The following is an 18,040-nucleotide window of genomic DNA, read 5'->3' as shown; positions in this document are numbered from 1 at the left end:
GTAGACCAGTTCTTCAGAATAAACCTGCAGTTAGAACTAATCAAACCAAGCCCAAGACTAGTTTCCTGATTGTGAGTTGGGCCCGGAGTTTGACAATGCACATCTTCTCCTTGTTGGGTCCTTCTTCTATGGGACAATTACCTAATTATAATACTTCAGATTGTAATGAGGTGAGGGAACTAAGAAACATGAAGATTGAGAGGGATGTGGAAAAGGGATGGGGCAGTGATCTGTGCAAAGTTTGGAAGCGACTCTACATCAGGACATGGGAAAGATGTGAGACTGACTGTATCATAATCCAGAGAAGGATCTGGTAGGAACTCTAGATTGTGGTGGAGAATGATTAAGGGGTGACTTTGGATTGTGATATAGGAGAATGTAGGGCTGACCAGATTGTGATTTTGGGAAAGATGTGGGTGATTCTGGTCTGAGATGTAGAGAAGGGTCAAGAAATTATTCTGCATTGTGATTCCGGGAAAGATCCGGAAGTGACAGGTAGTTGTTGTTAATCTAGCAATAGTTACTCCTGAGAAAATGTAGAGCTATGATTTGTAGATATTAGCAGCATTTGTATGATCACTGTATTCATATCTGAATAGAATTGCCTCACTGCATTTTGGTGGGGGGATGGGGTCTGAATGACATTTTCTGGAAAACGTTCTGTGAGATTATTAACACCTAGAACGATCTGATAAATAGGCCTATTTATACTTCTCACTTAAATACCACGTAGAGTCATCAAATCAAAGGTCCCTGGTGATGGAGAGGCTAGCAGATCATAAGAAGCATACCAAACTATACGTTATCTCAGCTTGAGGAGCTTCCACATCGACAGACCACACTCAGTACAAATGGGCAACACTTCCTCTTTGATAACTATCAACGCAGGAGCACCTTTAGGCTGTGTGCCGAGTCCCCTACTCTTTCTATACCCAGGATTTTCTAGCCAGGCACAGCTCTAACACCATCTTTAAATTCACGGATGATACCACCATTGTTGGACAAATGGTGGTTAATAATGAGTCAGGGTATAGGAGGGAGTTTGATAAACTGATTGGATGGTGCAAGAACAACAAACTTGTTGTCAGCATTAGTAAGACCAAGGAGCTGATTGTGGACTTCAGGGGGAGATAACCAGCGATTCACGAAGCTATCTTCATCGGCAGGAAGGTGGTGCAGAGTTAAGAGCTTCATTTTTTTGGACATGTATATCTGAAAATTTGTTCTGTGCCCTGCATTTTGATGCAATCACAAAGAAAGTTCATAAAACTTCTATTTCCTTACTGGTTGCAAAAAGGCATGGTTCGTAGTGTGGATGACCAGAAACAAAGAAGGCTGCAGAAAGTGGTAGATATTGCCTGGTCTATCATGGGTACGGACTTCCTCATCATTGAAGGGATCTATAGGAGATGCTGCCTCCAAGGCATCCAATATCATCAAAGACCCAAACCACTTTGGCCATGTTCTTGCCTCAAACGCCTAGCACTCTTAGTCTCCAGGATGGTAACCTCTTGATACAGTCGATGGCAACAATGATAGAGAGCTGCAGTTCTCTCTTTACTTGTACTCATACACAAACTTCTTTCGCTTAGGGTAAATTATTAGAGATCGCACATACATAATAATTTCCCAAAGTCAAGCTGGCCTAGCTTGCGACCTTTGAGACATGAAACTATTGTGACCTTTCTCTAGCAGTTGCTAGGCTCTTTCTTTATCTTCACTAGGTGGTTCTCCGGAGACGATGCTTCTGCCGCCTGCTACTGACTAATATACACCGCTGAGCCAAAAGGTTATGACCACTGACAGGTGAAGTGAATAACATTGAATATCTTGTTACAATGGCACCTGTCAAGGGGTTTGATATATTAGGCAGCAAGTGAACAGTCAGTTCTTGAAGTTTATGTGTTGGATGCAGGAGAAATGGGCAGGAGTAAAGTCCTGAGCGACTTTGACATGAGCCAAATTGTTATGTCAGAGCATCTCTGAAACGGCAAGGCTTGTGGGGTGCTCCCAGTCAGCAGTGGGGAGTACCTACCGACAGTGGTCCGAGGAGGGACAAACCGGCGACAGGGTGTTGGGCGCCCAAGGCTCATCGATGCGAGAGGGCAGTGATGGCACCAGGATGCACTGTGGGATGCTCTGGGCGATGTTCTGCTGGGAATTCCTGGGTCCGGCCATTCATGTGGACGTCAATTTGACACATGTCACCTACCTAAACATCGTTGCAGACCAGGTACACCCCTTCATGGCAATGGTATTCCTTGATGGCAGTGGCCTCTTTCAGCAGGATAATGAGCCCTGCCACACTGCACACCTTTGAGGAACATGATGAAGTGTTCACGGTGTTGCCCTGGCATCCAAATTCTCCAGATCTCAATCCGATTGAGCATCTGTGGGTTGTGTTGGATCGACAAGTCCGATCCACGGCGGTTCCACCTCGCAACTTGCAGGACTTGAAGGATCTGCTGCTAATGTTTTGGTGCCAGATACCACAGGACACCTTTAGGGGTCTTGTCGAGTCCATGCCTCGGTGGGCCGGCCCTGTTTTGGCAGCACACGGAGGACCAACAGCATATTAGGCAGGCGGTCATAATGTTTTGGCTCATCAGTGTAGGTTTGCTGTAGGTTTCAATCTAACTCCTAGGTCACAGGCCAGCTCACATTCCGTTCTGTCGAGGACCGACCATCTGTTGGTATGACCGTTGGAGCTCAACCTCTTCCCTCACCTTATTATGGTCATACATCTTGGTCTGTGCGCCCACGTCTTATTTCACTTGCTGCTTTTCAGGCACATCCTTGGGTCCACAACCTATCAGCTTCAGCCCGATCAATGCTCTCATCTCACTGCTTTCATCAGGAAGAAACTGGAGGAGCTTGAAAACACATTCAAGATTAGCTTCTTCCCAGTAACCATCAGTCTTTTGAATATTGCACAATAATGACTACCTCAGCAACTGTTTGGGTTGCATTATGTATTTTGGTTTTGCGCCATTATGGTTTGATTACCTATTATTACTGTAATTCATTTATTTAGACTTGAAAGGTACAGCGCCCACCGAGTCTGCACCAAACAGCGATTACCCCGTACACTCGCACTATCTACACACTCGGGACAATTTACTATTTTACCAAAACCAATTAACCTCCAGACCGGTATGTCTTTTGGAGTGCGAGGAAACCGGAGAGAACATGCAAACTCCATACAGACAGCACCCGGATCTCTAGCGCTGTAAGGCATCAACTCTGCCACTGTGAATCCAAATGTTTGTGTGTTATTGCATTGAAGGGCTGTGAAACTGCAGAATGTAAGAATTTCATTGTTCCGTTGCCAGTACATATGACAAGTAAACACTCTTGAGTCTTGACTTCCTGTTATTAATATCAGGAATCAGATGTGAAACAGGCTTGTCCCAGAACAGCCATGTGGTTGAGCTTCAAGGAGACTGGTGTGCAGTACAGCGGAGGCTCCGGTTACTCATAGCTGACACCATTATTATTTTATCAAGCAATACTCCATGCATTCATTATATTCCTTGGCTTGTCTTATTTTAGTTTAGTTTAGTTTAGAGATACAGAGCTGAAACATGCCCTTCAGCCCACCGAGTCCGGGCCGACCAGCGTTCCCCGCACACTAACACTATCTGACACACACGAGGGACAATTTACTTTTATACCAGGCCAATTAACCTACGAACTTGTACGTCTTTGGAATGTGAGAGGAAACTGAAGATCTTGGAGAAAACCCATGCGGTCACGGGGAGAACGTACAAACTCCATACAGACAGCACTCGTAGTTGGGATCGAACCCGATCTTTGGTGCTGCAAGGCAACAACACTCCTGCTGCACCACTGTTTATTCTTGATTAGTCAAGTACCCTTTTGAATTCAATGGGTTGCATATGCTGGTTTATTGAATTTTCTGACTAATCCCTAAACGCAAAACTTTGATGATCTACGGCTGTTAAATCGCTTGCCATTTTATGGATTTTCCCGGAGTAGTATTCCATGAATACAACTGACTTTTTCCTCCATTTCACCTTCAAGATGGCAGAACGCCATTCAGTGTGATGCTAACAATTTTTAATAGCTAATCTATTTTTTCCTTCTTCTTCAGCCTCCCAAGGTAAAATGTTTAACCAGAATTTGGCACCCCAATATTACTGAGACTGGAGAAATTTGTTTAAGGTATGACTTTTGTTTGCTGGTCAGGTTTTATCAGTTGCAAATACCTGTCATGTTCTATACATATTTTAGATGGCCAAATACAGATACTTCTTGATTAATTGATACTTGAGCTGTTAGGTTTGTGTATGGGTAAGCAGCAGTGCTCAGATGCATAGCAATACTTTGAAACTTTTAACTTGAACAGTTATTGTTGACGTCAGATTTAGGATTGTAGATTGTGGAGAAAAAAAAATCCAAATGGAGGGAACACGCAGCATAAACAGACACCATATTGCTTCAAACTTTAATTGTCTTTGTCACGTTAACCATTGTTAATGAATTTAAAGCCATTGAGTCTGAAAAGAACCGCGTAATGGCAGCTTTGCTTCATGAGAAGAAAGAGAATATAATTAGCTGTCCGGAGGTAACATTTCTATGTCATTTACTCAAGAATTTGTGAAGCTAGTGGAAGAAATGTAGGTGGAAGGGAAGGGTGGAGAAATAAGGGCCAGTCCTGGTGGGGCACAGGGGAAAGGGGGGGATTTGAGGTATGAAGGGGATAGAGGGAATGTTTTGTGGTTATCAAAAATTTGAGAATTCACCTTGTAAGCTAGCCAAGCAGGATATAGGGTGTTGTTCCTCCAATTTGCGTGCGGCCTCACTGGCAGTGGAGAAAACGCTCTCCCCTGCCCCTCCATGTGCCCCATCTGGATTCATACCTAATTCTCCCCTCCCCATATTTCACCTTTGGCCTTTGTCCACCATCTGCCCATCAAAAGCCACCTCATCTGTAACCACCTGTTACCCTGCCCCTCATCCAGCCACCCTCCCCCCCATTACAATCAGTTTGAAGAAGGGGTCCTGACCCGAAAATAGACACAAAATGCTGGAGTAACTCAGTGGCTCAGGCAGTATCTCTGGAGAAAAGGAATGGGTGACATTTTGGATCGAGACCCTTCTTCCAAATGTCATTCTGGATCTGAAATGTCACCCATCCATGTTCTCAAGAGATGCTGCCTGATCCCCTGAATTACTCCAGCACTGTGTCTTTTTTTGTAAACCAGCATCTTCAGGTCCTTGTATCTCCATGTACCTGACCTTGCTTTGTCTCTTTTAGTACAAAATCTGTGTTGGCCGCTCAGTGGATTGCATCAAACTGCCATTTCGAAAAGGGGTTTACAATTTTCCGCTACCCTAAAGTTCACCCTGGCTATACTCCTGAAAGAATTTACCCTGTTGCTCATATTGAATCTGTGTAAGTTTCCTCCATGGCTAGAATATCCTAACTGAAGTATAGTGGGAATTATCAGTCAGTGGCTGTGGTTCTGATATGGATACATTTCCAGACAGAATGAGATGGGTTCATCACATCCAATTTAACCATCAGGGTTTCTTGAAGGCAAGTTAGAAAATGGCACATGTTTGTAATCTTTCTAACAGGCACACCTACTATAAATACAATGCACTATATTTCCCCTGCTGATTCATGTTTAATGGATGCAGCTTTCAACTCTGTTACGGTAATTGGTACTTGACCTCTATGTAGTAGGCAGGAACATCTGATTTTCTTTGTATGATCATTATGCATGGAAGTTTATAGTTGGCAGTCTTATGGCTTATTTGTCTTAAATAAATCAGTTCTGAATAACATAGTTTAAACTCTTTCAAACAAATCAATTTCTTTCAAGGGTTCAGTGTCTTGTATTCATTTGCTTCTATACGTTTTAATTCCTGTAAACAAACTTGATTGTCAGCATTAAACAAAACCTCAGGCAATTGGCTCCATTAATGTCTGATCAAAGTATCATGGTGTGTTGGAAATAGTTAAGGTTCATTCCAAAATCTAAATGCAGTGAATTCAGTTATAAAGTTTTTCTGTAATCTGTAATAAAATGCCAACTTCTGGCTGCATCTTCTCCCTGCTGAAACCTTTTCTGTGTTTTGCAGCTTGTTGAGGGAACACTCGATTGATGGCACAGGGTGGGCGCCAACAAGAACCTTAAAGGTATTCTTCTCATTGCGAAATACAGTTATTTCCCCCTTCCTCTCTGAATTTCCAGCAGGTAAAACATGAAATATATTAAATTTACTCGGAGATTATTGAGCAAGCTGATAATGTTGAACTATGTGCACCTTTGGTCAAATTGGAATTTGTTCAATCCTGGACAAAGTCCTGTACAATAAAATTCACCTGAGTCTTGTGCAAACCACCTTAACATTGCTGGATGGTCAGTAGTTCTTTTAGAAGTGACCAAATTCCACTTCAGATAAACATAATGTGTACCCAAGTAGTAGACTACCAGACATCGTGTCCTGCAGGATTACTGCATGGTGTAGGGTGGTCATAATATCTCTAAAAAAGCCAACTACAGACTTAACAAGACTGAAATGGGGCGATCAGTGGAAACACAAGATATGGTTAGAAATTTACTGAATTTGTGCTATAAATTCACATTGAGCGAATGCATGAAATGAAAAATATTACATGGATCATAAATATCAGAAGCATGCAATAAATTATATGAGAAGTCAGAGTTGGCAGATTGTTGACCCAGATTCCACTTTCCTGCTTGATATTCTTATAGCTTGAAACTGGCGCATCTCAAAAATCTCTCAGTTGTTAATATGCTTGAATGACTCAACATCCACTGCTGTCTGGGTTAAGGACTTCCAAAGATTTGTAACCTTCTGAGAGAGGAAATATCTTCTCTGCTACCTCTGAAGTGGGTCATTCCTTATCAACGCCATGTTCCCTACTTCTAGATTTTCTCACCAGCAGAAGTCATCCTCGCAATGTTCTCACAATTAGCCAATGTGCTCAATCCCTGATTCCAAGAGTCACCTAGTGAAGTGTGTCTGCACTGATTTCAAGGCAAATATGTCCTCCTTCAAATGAGTAGGCCAAAATTGTACACAATACACCAAGTCTGAACTTATCAGGGCCCAGTACTGTTGTAGCCACATAACGTTTGAACTTGATCTTTCAATAAAGGTAAACATTTCATCTTTCTTCCTTGTTGTTTGTTGTGACTGCAGCTAAATCCCAGTGCTTTGTATGGGAGGGCATCCAGGTTGTTCTGAAGACAAGCATTTATCATTCCGCCATTTGATATTATTCTGCTTTTCTATTATTCCTATTGTTCGGCATGATCCTGTTATTTTCTTATTACCCTTCATTATCTTCCATTCTTTATAATCCATTGTAGATCCTTCTGCAGACTCTTAAGTTCTTGCGTTTAATTTGCCCACCTGTCAACAGACTTGGATATAATACACTCTGTCCCTTCGTCAAAGGCAATCAATTAAAAAAATGAGTAACTGAGGCCCTAACAGTTATCCCTGAGGTGCCCAGTTCTTACAGTTTGTTGATCTTCAAATGATCCAGTTTTTCTCAACACCAACTGTTCTTCCCAGACCCTCATACTATCCGTCTAGTTCTGTCTTGTTTCCTGTTACATTTTCTCCTTCTGAGAGAACAGTTTCTTTCTTGGCTTATTCTTAAATATACAGCTAATGGATTACCTTATCTCCAGAGTTTGAGGAATCAATTTAATAGCACACAGCCTGCACTCTTGGCCGCAGTACCATTAAACTTTAAAAAGTGGTTGCAATTATCCCACTCACCAACAATGACAAGTCCCAAAATTTCACCTTTGATTCCTCTGCCCTCCTACCATATCACCTCCATATTCATTCCAATATCAAGAAAATTGTGTCACCTCCTATTTACATTCTAATCTTCCCTAAAACTCCTGTCAAATTTCTGGCATTCCCCAGAACACTGACATGACTGAACTAAAATTACAAATGACGTATGTTGTGACCTGTCATTGTCCCCTTTGAAGCCTTGACTGGTCAAACACCTACTCTGTCTCACAGCCACTGTCCAACTCTGTATGATTCGTTCATTTCCAAATAGGGTAGAAGCCATCTCCAGCAATGGCCGTTTGTCATAGTGATAAAGTGGAAATAGGCCCTTCGGCCCACTTTGTCTTTCCCTGAGCTTGCAACAATATATCTGGATCCCTCCAAGGAACATGGTTTGGTCTTCTCTTTATCTGAATGCTGCACTGTGGCAACTTCATTCAAAGATGTAACATTGGGCTTGAGTGTTCATTGACAACACCTAGCTCTGCATCTCAGATCCAAATCGTTAATCCTATCCCTAATCCTGGATGAGACAGTTTTTTTTGCTTTCCCTTCCCTTCATGAATGTTCTTCTCCGCTCCTCTTGGTCATTGCCCAAAGCTCAACAAAAATGTTTCCACTTTTAGCATGCTGGCTAATCTTGAGTTAAACTTCTGACCTTTTATACTCCCATTCACTTTCTTAACAGCCCTCACCTCTTCCCCTGCCACCGTCTAATGTCATTGCTATTCTTGTCCATGCCGTTGCTGCATTTAGATTCAACTGTACAACTGTTCTCATGTCTGCCTTATCACTTGACATCATTGATAATTTTGACTCATTTAAAACTTTGCTCTCCTTATAACTCTTCTTAAGTCTTGTCTTCTTAAGTCCTGTGCACCCATCACTGTCCTTTATGGGTTCCTAAATTTAATTAACTTCTCTTACTCCACTTCTTTGGCCAAGCTTGTAACAGATCTTGGCAGCTTATCCCCTTAGCTCTAGTAATCTGGATTTGGCCCTGGCCTTGGCTGCTGTCTGTGTGGACTTTGTTCATTTCCCTTTGACACCTTGGGTTTTCCCCCAGAGAATCTGGTTTCCTTCCACATCTCAGACATGCTGATCGGTAGCTTAATTGGCCACTGTAAATTGCCCCTCGTGCAGGGGGGTGGATGGAGAATCATAGGGGAATTAATGAGAGAAAATATGTTACAGTGAGATAGGTGAGAGAATGACATTACTCTGAAAACCAATATAAATTGTGAAGTGCTGTCTATGTTGTAAGAGCTGGCTATGGCTATGTTGAGCTGGCTATGGCTATGTTGAGCTGGCTATGTTGTAAAAACACATGAGAAACCCATTCCTTTGGACCACTGTTTTTTGTCTCAATAAAAATAAAAGCCCCTGACCATTCCCTTGTTGGAATCTGGGCTGGTATTTGGAAAATATAATTTTGGTGGGAACGTCGCCTGTATCTTTGAGTGCATTACTTGATAAAGATGTAGGGGGTATATTTGATGTTGTCATTGGTAAACTGTTGTATGGTCCCTAAAAATAGCTTCATGCTGAATGTCACCTTGGCATGTCACTCTTGCCACAATGTTTTGTGAGCACTTGTGATAGACATGCACCGTAGTTGACAGGCAAGTGTAATGTTGTTTGTGGCAGAGTCATGTGCCAGATGAGAGCATAAGGGTTGTTGACTTTTCATTTATTTTCAAATGATCATGCACAAAAGCTTAACAGACTGGAATTAGACCCACTGTTTAAGCAACTCGTATGGAGTATGCAGAGCTGATTGCACCATCTGTCATGATATATGATCCTGTGCCTGAAATAACTGAGCCATTCCAATGCAGGCAGTTCATAGATTTCATTGGAAAATATTTATGCCTTTTTAAATTTTATTTCTTGCTGAGAAAGAATCCTAATGGTATCTTCAGCTAAGCATTCAACACAAAGCTTGTATTTACATGGCTTCTCTGTTCTGGGAATGCTCATCTATTCAATAAATGTTGTCAAAAAGCACAGACAGTTTAATGTTTTAGTTACACACCCTTTATCTGTACTGTTGAAGTGTATACTCCTGAAATGTAACGTTTCTTATACCAGAACTTAAATAGATTGGTTTCTTTCCACAGGTTTTTCAATGCTATGTTTATATCATTTTTGTTTCTTTGAGTGTAAACTTCACGTTTTGTAATTTACCAGCCAGATGACTTGTCATAGTTTTAAGTTAATGTCCTGTACAATAATCTAGCATCAAAATAGCTTTCTCCTCCTTAATAAGGTATAGGAAGGATGTGATAGCACAGAAGAGGGTGTAAAGGAGAAGGTATGCATGGCAGAAGGGATACTAGGCTAAATAATATAGACGGCAGTACAGTATTAACTCATGAAACTCTATTCTCACACAAGTGTGTGACGGATGTAAATTACTAAAGCACTGTTTGACAAACCAGAGCCCAGTTTTAAATGCCTCGGAATCATGTGCTTTATCGAATGTATCGCATTCGAATATCCTAAAACTGATTTGCAACAGAAGAAAAAATCAGTAATTTCTCATAACATGATAACTTTGTGTCATCTTGTGCCTTTGAATTCTTTGATAATGTTTTCACTTTTATCGAGCTGAATCTTTACTTAAATCTTTAAAAATCTTGTTCAGTGCAATGATAAGGGTTTTTATTGATAATCCTGTCAAGGGGCCTTTGAAGTAGAGTGACCGTAATATTGCATTTTATATTCAGTTTTAAAAGCAGTGCAAAACTATAGTCTTAAATCTAAATGAAATAAACTATGTAGATACAGCAGTAGAGTTGGCTGCAGTCAAAATCACAATTGGGCAGGCATTGGTTGGCAGCCAAAGAAATAATATACAAGTTGCAAAAAAAATTCTTAAAGACACACAAACAAAAGGAAAAAAAGATTCGTCTGTGATTGATTTGAGACATTAATGATAGCATGAAATCAAAAGAAAAGGCTTATAAAGTTGCCAGAATTATCAGTTAGGTCTGAACATTGGGAACATTGTAGAACTAAGCAAAGTAATTTTTTTTTAAATGATGGAGGAAGGCAGAACTGAATATCAGTGGATTTTGGAAATAAAAATAAAAACAGACTTAGATTTTTTAAATTAGATTTTTAAAGGAAAAGGGCCAACATGGAGCCATTGTGAGCCCCTACAGAAAGGGTTGCAGGGTGGGGGATTTTAAAGGGAGAATAAAGGAAATCCACATACATTTAACAAATAATCCGCTTTTGTCTTCATGGAAGATGTACAATATCTGCTGTATATATTAGGAAACCAAGAATCTAGTGAGAATATGGAGCTCAAATAATTAGATATTGGTTAAAAAATAGCATTGCAGAGGTTTAAGAGCTTGAAAGCTGATGAATGGTCCATGAGGCACATTTTGAGAGAATTCGCTTTAGGGATTATCTTGTATTCTATAGATTCTAGAATTGCTCCTTTACCCTTGAGGGGAGCAGATGTGAACCCACTGTCCAAGCCAGGTGAGAGAGAAAAAGGGGAACAATTGATGTTAGCCACGCCTCAGTGGTTGTGAAAATCCAGGAATCAAAAATGGAGTATAATAGGAAAGGGGGAATCTAGGAATAGTACTACTTTATTGTCGCATGTGACTAGGCACAGTGAGATTCTTTGCTTGCATACACAATGTATACGAATAGCAGCCACCTACGGCGCTGACAAAGTTGCAAAGTACTCCGGCTCCCCCTTTTGTCCCCACCCCACACCAACAGTTCCCTCACACCAGGTCCCCATTGTCCTTTGTCCCCACCCCAACAGTTCTCCCCCACCCCCCCCCACCCCACCTCCCTCACGGCGATCCCCCCACACCGGGTCCTCCATTGTTCTTCCCCTCTCCCCTCATGGTGGTCCTCCACGCTCTCGTCGACCGCGGTTCGACCCATGAGGCATCACCGCCTCCGTGAGGCTTCACCACCGCCGAGGCCCCATCGCCGAGAGGCTTCACTGCTGCCGCCGTCGAGGCCTCACCGCTGTTAGAGCCCCACTTCGCCTCCTTGATGCTGGCCCAGGCCTCAGCCACGGACTCCGTCGGCCGCTTCGCCCGACCCGGGCTTCTACCCGTGACGCCCCGACCCAGGCTTCTAAACAGTGATCCAGGAGGGCATCGAGACCACGGCACCTCGATAAAGGCTTCCGGCTGCATTCCCAGTCCACAGCCTATGGTTTAGATTGGAAGACTTTTCATTAGGTCCCACTCAGGAGATTGGTTAGCTTGGTTAGAGAATGTGAAATTGGAGGTGATACATGGACATGGTTCGAATGGTGGTTATTGAACAGAAAGCAAAGAATGGGATCCTTCTCGCGTGGATAGGCTGTTACTAATGCGGTAACAGGGATTGGTGCTCCAGCCCCACTTATATATAATCTATTATCAATGATTGAGCTGGCTGTCATATTTCCATGTTTGCTGATCAGACTAGATTAGGTGGAATTCTGAGTAGAAGAGAGGATGTCAGTGGTGGAGTGATTGAATTATTGGTAGCCTTTATTTTGATAATGGGAGTCAGCAAGGCCGAGTGTCCATGGGTTGCAGGAGTACTGTGTCTATGATTCTGGCCTCTATGAAAGAAAGGATGTACTCACGATAGAGGAAGTGAAACAAAGGTTCACTGGACTGATTCCAGAGATGAAGGGTTTTCAGTCCAAGGAGAAATTGAGTTTACTGTCACTCTGACTATGGTTATGCAGAGAATCACATGGTAATGTAGGGAAATGGTCCATGAGCAGGCAGATGAGATTTATTCATCTTGGCATCATGTTCAGCACAGACATTGTAGGCTGATGATGGGGCTTATCCAGTACTGTACAGTTCTATGTTTTATCTGTTTGTATTAAATGAATTCTGGGGCCAGTAAATCTCTTTGCATCCATAACTGTTACTAACTCCAAACATAAAGGATGAGGTCTTCTTCTCCTATCTTTCATCTGTAACTTTTTTAAATCTTGATTTCTTTTCTCTAAATTTGGAGTTGAAAACATCACCACAACTGAAACTGGTTATTCTCCCCTCGGGTAATGACTTCTCCTGTCATCACTTTCTTCCAAAGGTACTATTAAACAGTTAATTAAAAATTGGTGCTCCAAATGTCACTGCCTCAGAAGGCAGTGGAGGCCAGTTCTCTGAATGCTTTCAAGAGAGAGCTAGATAGAGCTCTTAAGGATAGCGGAGTCAGGGGGTATGGGGAGAAGGCAGGAACGGGGTACTGATTGAGAATGGTCAGCCATGATCACATTGAATGGTGGTGCTGGCTCGAAGGGCCAAATGGGCTATTCCTGCACCTATTGTCTATTGACTAAAAGTCAGTGATCACGACTTTCCCAATTTTTTGTGCAGATGATCACGAAGACCAGTTGCAAGATCTGTGTCTTTTGTCTGCCAAGACCATCTCCAAACCAGTGATTAGAGAAAAAGCAAAGTAATTATGTGATTATTTAAAACAGGAAACTCTACCAACTTTGGGGAAAAACACTGTTGTCAACAGCATTACTTTTATGGCCAGCAAGGGTTGATTTGAGAAATACAGAGGTGGTGGGAGCTGCAGAGTTTAATTTGGTTGGTGAAGCTCTATCTGGAGCTAGTTTGCACCATAATGTTTGGAAATGGAGGCCAAAGAGAACCTTTCTTTCAAATATCTGTTTTGGATAAACTAGGGAGGTCATCCTGCGAACCTGGAACCTAAATCCCTATTTCCTATCAATCCTTGGTCTTTTTACAAGATTTCCATTTTCACACTGTTTTTACCAAGATAATAGAGAGAGGCCTGAATGCATCTTTTTATCTGATAATGTTCCTGTCAAGTGCCTTGGAACAATTTATCGTGAGAGAGTGCATTATGAATGCCTGTTAATGCATCGGACTCAGTTTGCATGTTGTACGGATGGCAGTGAGGGAATCGATGCCAGTCTATGTATGCTAGGTGACAGTCATTTGGGAGCTTGTGTTGTGAATGCTGCGTCAATGGTGTAATTATGTGCACAGTTCACAAATTATGCCTGTGGTGTGCAAGAACATTGTGTATTTGTCTCGAGCGACTAGGCTTGTATACACTGGAATTTAGAAGGAGGAGAGGGGATCTTATTGAAACATATAAGATTATTAAGGGATTGGACACGTTAGAGGCAGGAAACATGTTCCCAATGTTGGGGGAGTCCAGAACCAGGGGCCAGTTTAAGAATAAGGGGTGGACCATTTAGAATGGAGATGAGGAAAAACTTTTTCAGTCAAAGAGTTGTAAATCTGTGGAATTCTCTGCCTCTGAAGGCAGTGGAAGCCAATTCTCTGGATGCTTTTAAGAGAGAGCTAGATAAAGCTCTTAATGATAGCAGAATCAGGGGATATGGGGAGAAGGTAGGAACGGGGTACTGATTGTGAATGATCAGCCATGATCACATTGAATGGCGGTGCTGGCTCGAAGGGCTGAATGACCTACTCCTGCACCTATTGTCATTCTGACTTGCTCTTTCTGTAACTGCCTCTTGCCTTCAGCACCAATCTCCCTCCTGTTTGCCATCTTGGATTCCCTCTGCTACCCACCACCATTGCAGTAGCAAAGTAGATTTATTTATTTGTATGTAACTGACTGTGCCAGTGTCGATACTTCTTCGTGGTCAGCAGGCATTCACTAATCACTGGTATCATCAGCTCCTGAAGAATGACGTATCCCAGGTTCAACCCCACGCAACAGTGAATTGAATGATGAATAGCCTTGCGCAGGGGTGTAAAAGATGAGGCAGGTTGAATGCCAGTATTCAAAATATAATATAATTATATATGCATAATGTAGCCTAACCTGCATGGTATACATACTGTGGTGATAAAAGTAAGAGTGAGAGATGCTGGGGTAATGGTCATATTTCCTACATCCTTGTGTAAATACATTGTGAATCATCTTATTACATCAATCATCTTATTGGTTTGTTGCGTTGGTACTTGACAACGTATTTCATCTCAATCTTTTCTCCTACAGGATGTGGTCTGGGGATTGAATTCTTTATTTACTGTAAGTATTAAACTGATCAAAATAACATCCAATTATAAAAATGTTTAAGTAAATGTATCCTCTGCATTGAATTATTCATGTGATGAATAATGGATAGCTACAGGCTGAAATCTCATTAAGTGATTTGGTGGTTTAAAAATAGAATAAGATATCTGGGAATGTAGTAACGGTGGGAAAATGAACAAAAGTTGGGATGGTTTTTATATATAGAGTACCACATGGGAGTGAGCTACAGACTGAGCTTGGAGTGGAGCTGGGAGTGGAGCTTGTTGCACGCCATCCTTGATCCGTGCAAACATGTTGGATTAGTGAGGATATCTCAGTCAAAATTTGGCAGAGCTGTTATTTTCCCTATTTTTTTGCATCTGAATGTATAGCAAATGAGAATAACAAACTTGACAAGGAGCAGAGAGCAAATACTTGAAGCCTGCATCAGTTTCTCAAACAGTGTCATAGAGCCATAGTCATACAGTGCGGCTCAAGTTGCCCACACCGACCGACATGTCCCATCCACTCTATCCTACCTGCCTGTGTTTGGCCCTTTTCCCCTCTATTCCTGTCCCATTGCTTCTTAAACGTTGCAATAGTCTCCGCCCAGTGCTTCCACACCTTAAAAAAAAATAATCCTTAAATAGAATCCCAAATTGCCTGGAATTTGATGGTATTTCCTGAAAATGTCAAAAATGCTTCCTGCGTGCTATTTGTTGTTGTTTTTCTTTCGCGGGCACGCGTTAACAACACAAAGAAGAACAAGGCAAAACAGATCTATGTAACTACACAGTATCTGCCTGCTTCTGTTACTCACTTGTATAGTGTTATGCAAGGCATTATGCACTGTGCACATATATGATGTAGCCTAACCTGCATGGTATGCATATTGTGTGTTCAGTGCAGTGTGTGCCTGGAATACAGTGTCACAAAGAACTCAATACAACAACGGTCATTGACTATGTTCACTTCAGTCACTGGTCTTTGGTTCAGACACTTTATGCAACGTGCAGCTACTGTACAGTACATGTGCAGGGAAATTAACTTTGGATTGTTGAACTGAAAAAATAATACATTTCATAACTTACCAATTTACTTGCAGAACTCAGCCATGAATTTCCTGCGAAGTTCAGCTGCCTCTGCATTATCTGCATTACCCTGCCTCCTGGCATGTAGTTTGAGCATGTCCTTGCAAGGATCCAACTGTGCAGCATGCTGTTGTCCTTTCTTCTGAAATGTTAGTTTTGCTAACAGCAGTCCAAGCAAGCTCTCTTGTTTTAGATTTGTCCTGTGGCCATTCTTTATCAGTTTGAGTTGGCTGAAAACCCTTTCAACAGCAGCATTTGATAAAGGAAATGACAGCAACACACTTGGTTTCCATAGGCATCTTTCTGTGTGAATACTCCTCTCCAATACTCCTGTACTGACAAACTGCCATTCAAAGTGGGGTGCATGCAGTGTGTTCTCCATTCAGTGTCAACATCTTGAACTGATGCACGGTATGGTAGTTTTTGGTACAATGGTGCCAGGGATGATGTAGTCAGATTATATGCTACTGCTGGGTCTAGGCATCTCAGGAAATCCAGTTCCCGAAAAGATTGCTGGATCTGTTTCACATATTCCATGAGAAACTGCTTGCAGTGATTCTGGAACAATGTAATGTCTGGGTGGTTTGCCCCAACATTGTCACTAATACTTTGAATTGTGCTTGAGGCCTTTACCCCAGTGTACACTTTACATAGTGGTATGTGATGTCCTCATCATTCACATTGAGTTTTAAGGGGTCACACATTCTAATATAAAATCTGATGGAAGACTCACCCACAACTGTGAAACGTCATGTTTGAGAACATGCAGAAGAGGAGCCTCACTCTGGAAGAGTTTATTGAATGAAGTGAGTCTGCCAAGGTTATATGACAAACACAAGGTATGCCAATGTGAACATATTGGTCAGGCTCTTCAGGATTGAGTCATTTGTATGTGTAGGATCTTCAATTGCAACTCCTTGGAAGTAGAGTTTTAGAGCTTCATACTGTTCTAGTATTCAGTCTACGCAGATTTTAATTGAAAGCCACCTGGTTTGTCCTGCCCTGAGGATATTATGATTGTCTATGTCAAAGAAATCCTGGAATTCTCTGAAAGCATCACACCTCTGTGAGGACATGCAGAAATGAGAGTAAATGTTACTGCACAAGTCCTCCAGTGACTTTGGTAGCTTCAACGAAGCATGAGACGCACACAGATTAATTAAATGACAAGAGCATTTGATTGGCATGCTCCAGGGGTGATGTTTATGAAGCAGCTGAGAAACTGAATGATGGACTCCAAACATAACATTGCATGTGTCAGCACAAAATCCTATGACATTCTCCATTGGAATGTGTTCTTCCTGCGTCGACAGCGGTGAAGCCTCGCAACGATGGGGCGGCGGCGATGCCCCACCACTCACCCATACACGAGGCGGTTCAGCCTTCCCTTACTGCGCATGTGTGACTGTTGCCCCAACTGCGCACGCACGGATCCTGGGCCCACTGCGCACGCGCGGGGAGACGGCGTCATTTTCCCCCCAAATTATCCCCCGGGCCCGATTGGACCTCTTTGCGGGCCGGATGTGGAAATTTCCCGAAATTATTTTATTTCCCTAAAATTACCTGAAGTCAACCAGAATTTCCCGAATTTCGGGTAATTTCCTTCAAGTGGAAACAGTCTCTGCCTCAACTACTTCCTCATCCCCTGTGCTTTGGAGAACTGGTCTCTGTCTGTTTCGGTTTCAGTTTGATTAGTTAGTGAGTTGCTGGCTCTGAACATTCCTCTCTTCCTGTATCTCAGGATCTCTTGAACTTTGATGATCCCCTGAATATTGAAGCTGCAGAGCAACACCTGCGTGACAAGGTAAGTGGGTCTGAGTTATAATGGGCATCAATACTGAATGATTAGCAAGCTGTTCGCATGTGGGCTCTGGTTGTGGGTTGCTGTATGACCGCAGATTTCTGGGCCGTGGGCAATGCTACAATGGGCAGGGGTTGAACTGTGGGCAGTATTTTGCGTGTTCATGGCTGTGTATACTGCTCATGCGGGAGGGGGATTCTGCTTGTGGGAGGTGGTTTGCAGGAGTTGGGGCAGTGTTGGTGCTGGAGGCAAGAGGTGAGGCCTCTTGTAGGGTTGTAGAGATACGGGGGCCATGGGACAAGGATGTGCACATGAGACG

The 18,040-nt window shown here is 42.4% G+C and overlaps 1 protein-coding gene across 1 annotated transcript in view; it reads left to right on the top strand.

Annotated features, from left to right (window-relative positions):
• Nucleotides 1-18,040, top strand: part of ube2f (ubiquitin-conjugating enzyme E2F (putative)) — a 95,137-nt gene that overhangs the window by 71,556 nt on the left and 5,541 nt on the right. Inside the window, exons 7-10 of the mRNA XM_078403548.1 lie at nucleotides 4,115-4,185; nucleotides 6,112-6,169; nucleotides 14,812-14,844; nucleotides 17,662-17,724. Of these exons, the coding sequence (XP_078259674.1) occupies nucleotides 4,115-4,185; nucleotides 6,112-6,169; nucleotides 14,812-14,844; nucleotides 17,662-17,724 (225 nt within the window). The remainder of the gene's footprint in view (nucleotides 1-4,114; nucleotides 4,186-6,111; nucleotides 6,170-14,811; nucleotides 14,845-17,661; nucleotides 17,725-18,040) is intronic.

This window comes from Rhinoraja longicauda, chromosome 8 (genome assembly GCF_053455715.1).
Source record: "Rhinoraja longicauda isolate Sanriku21f chromosome 8, sRhiLon1.1, whole genome shotgun sequence".
In the NCBI taxonomy this organism is placed as follows: domain Eukaryota; kingdom Metazoa; phylum Chordata; class Chondrichthyes; order Rajiformes; family Arhynchobatidae; genus Rhinoraja; species Rhinoraja longicauda.
Note: the sequence above shows the minus strand (reverse complement) of the source record. Positions and strands in the feature narration are given on the sequence as shown.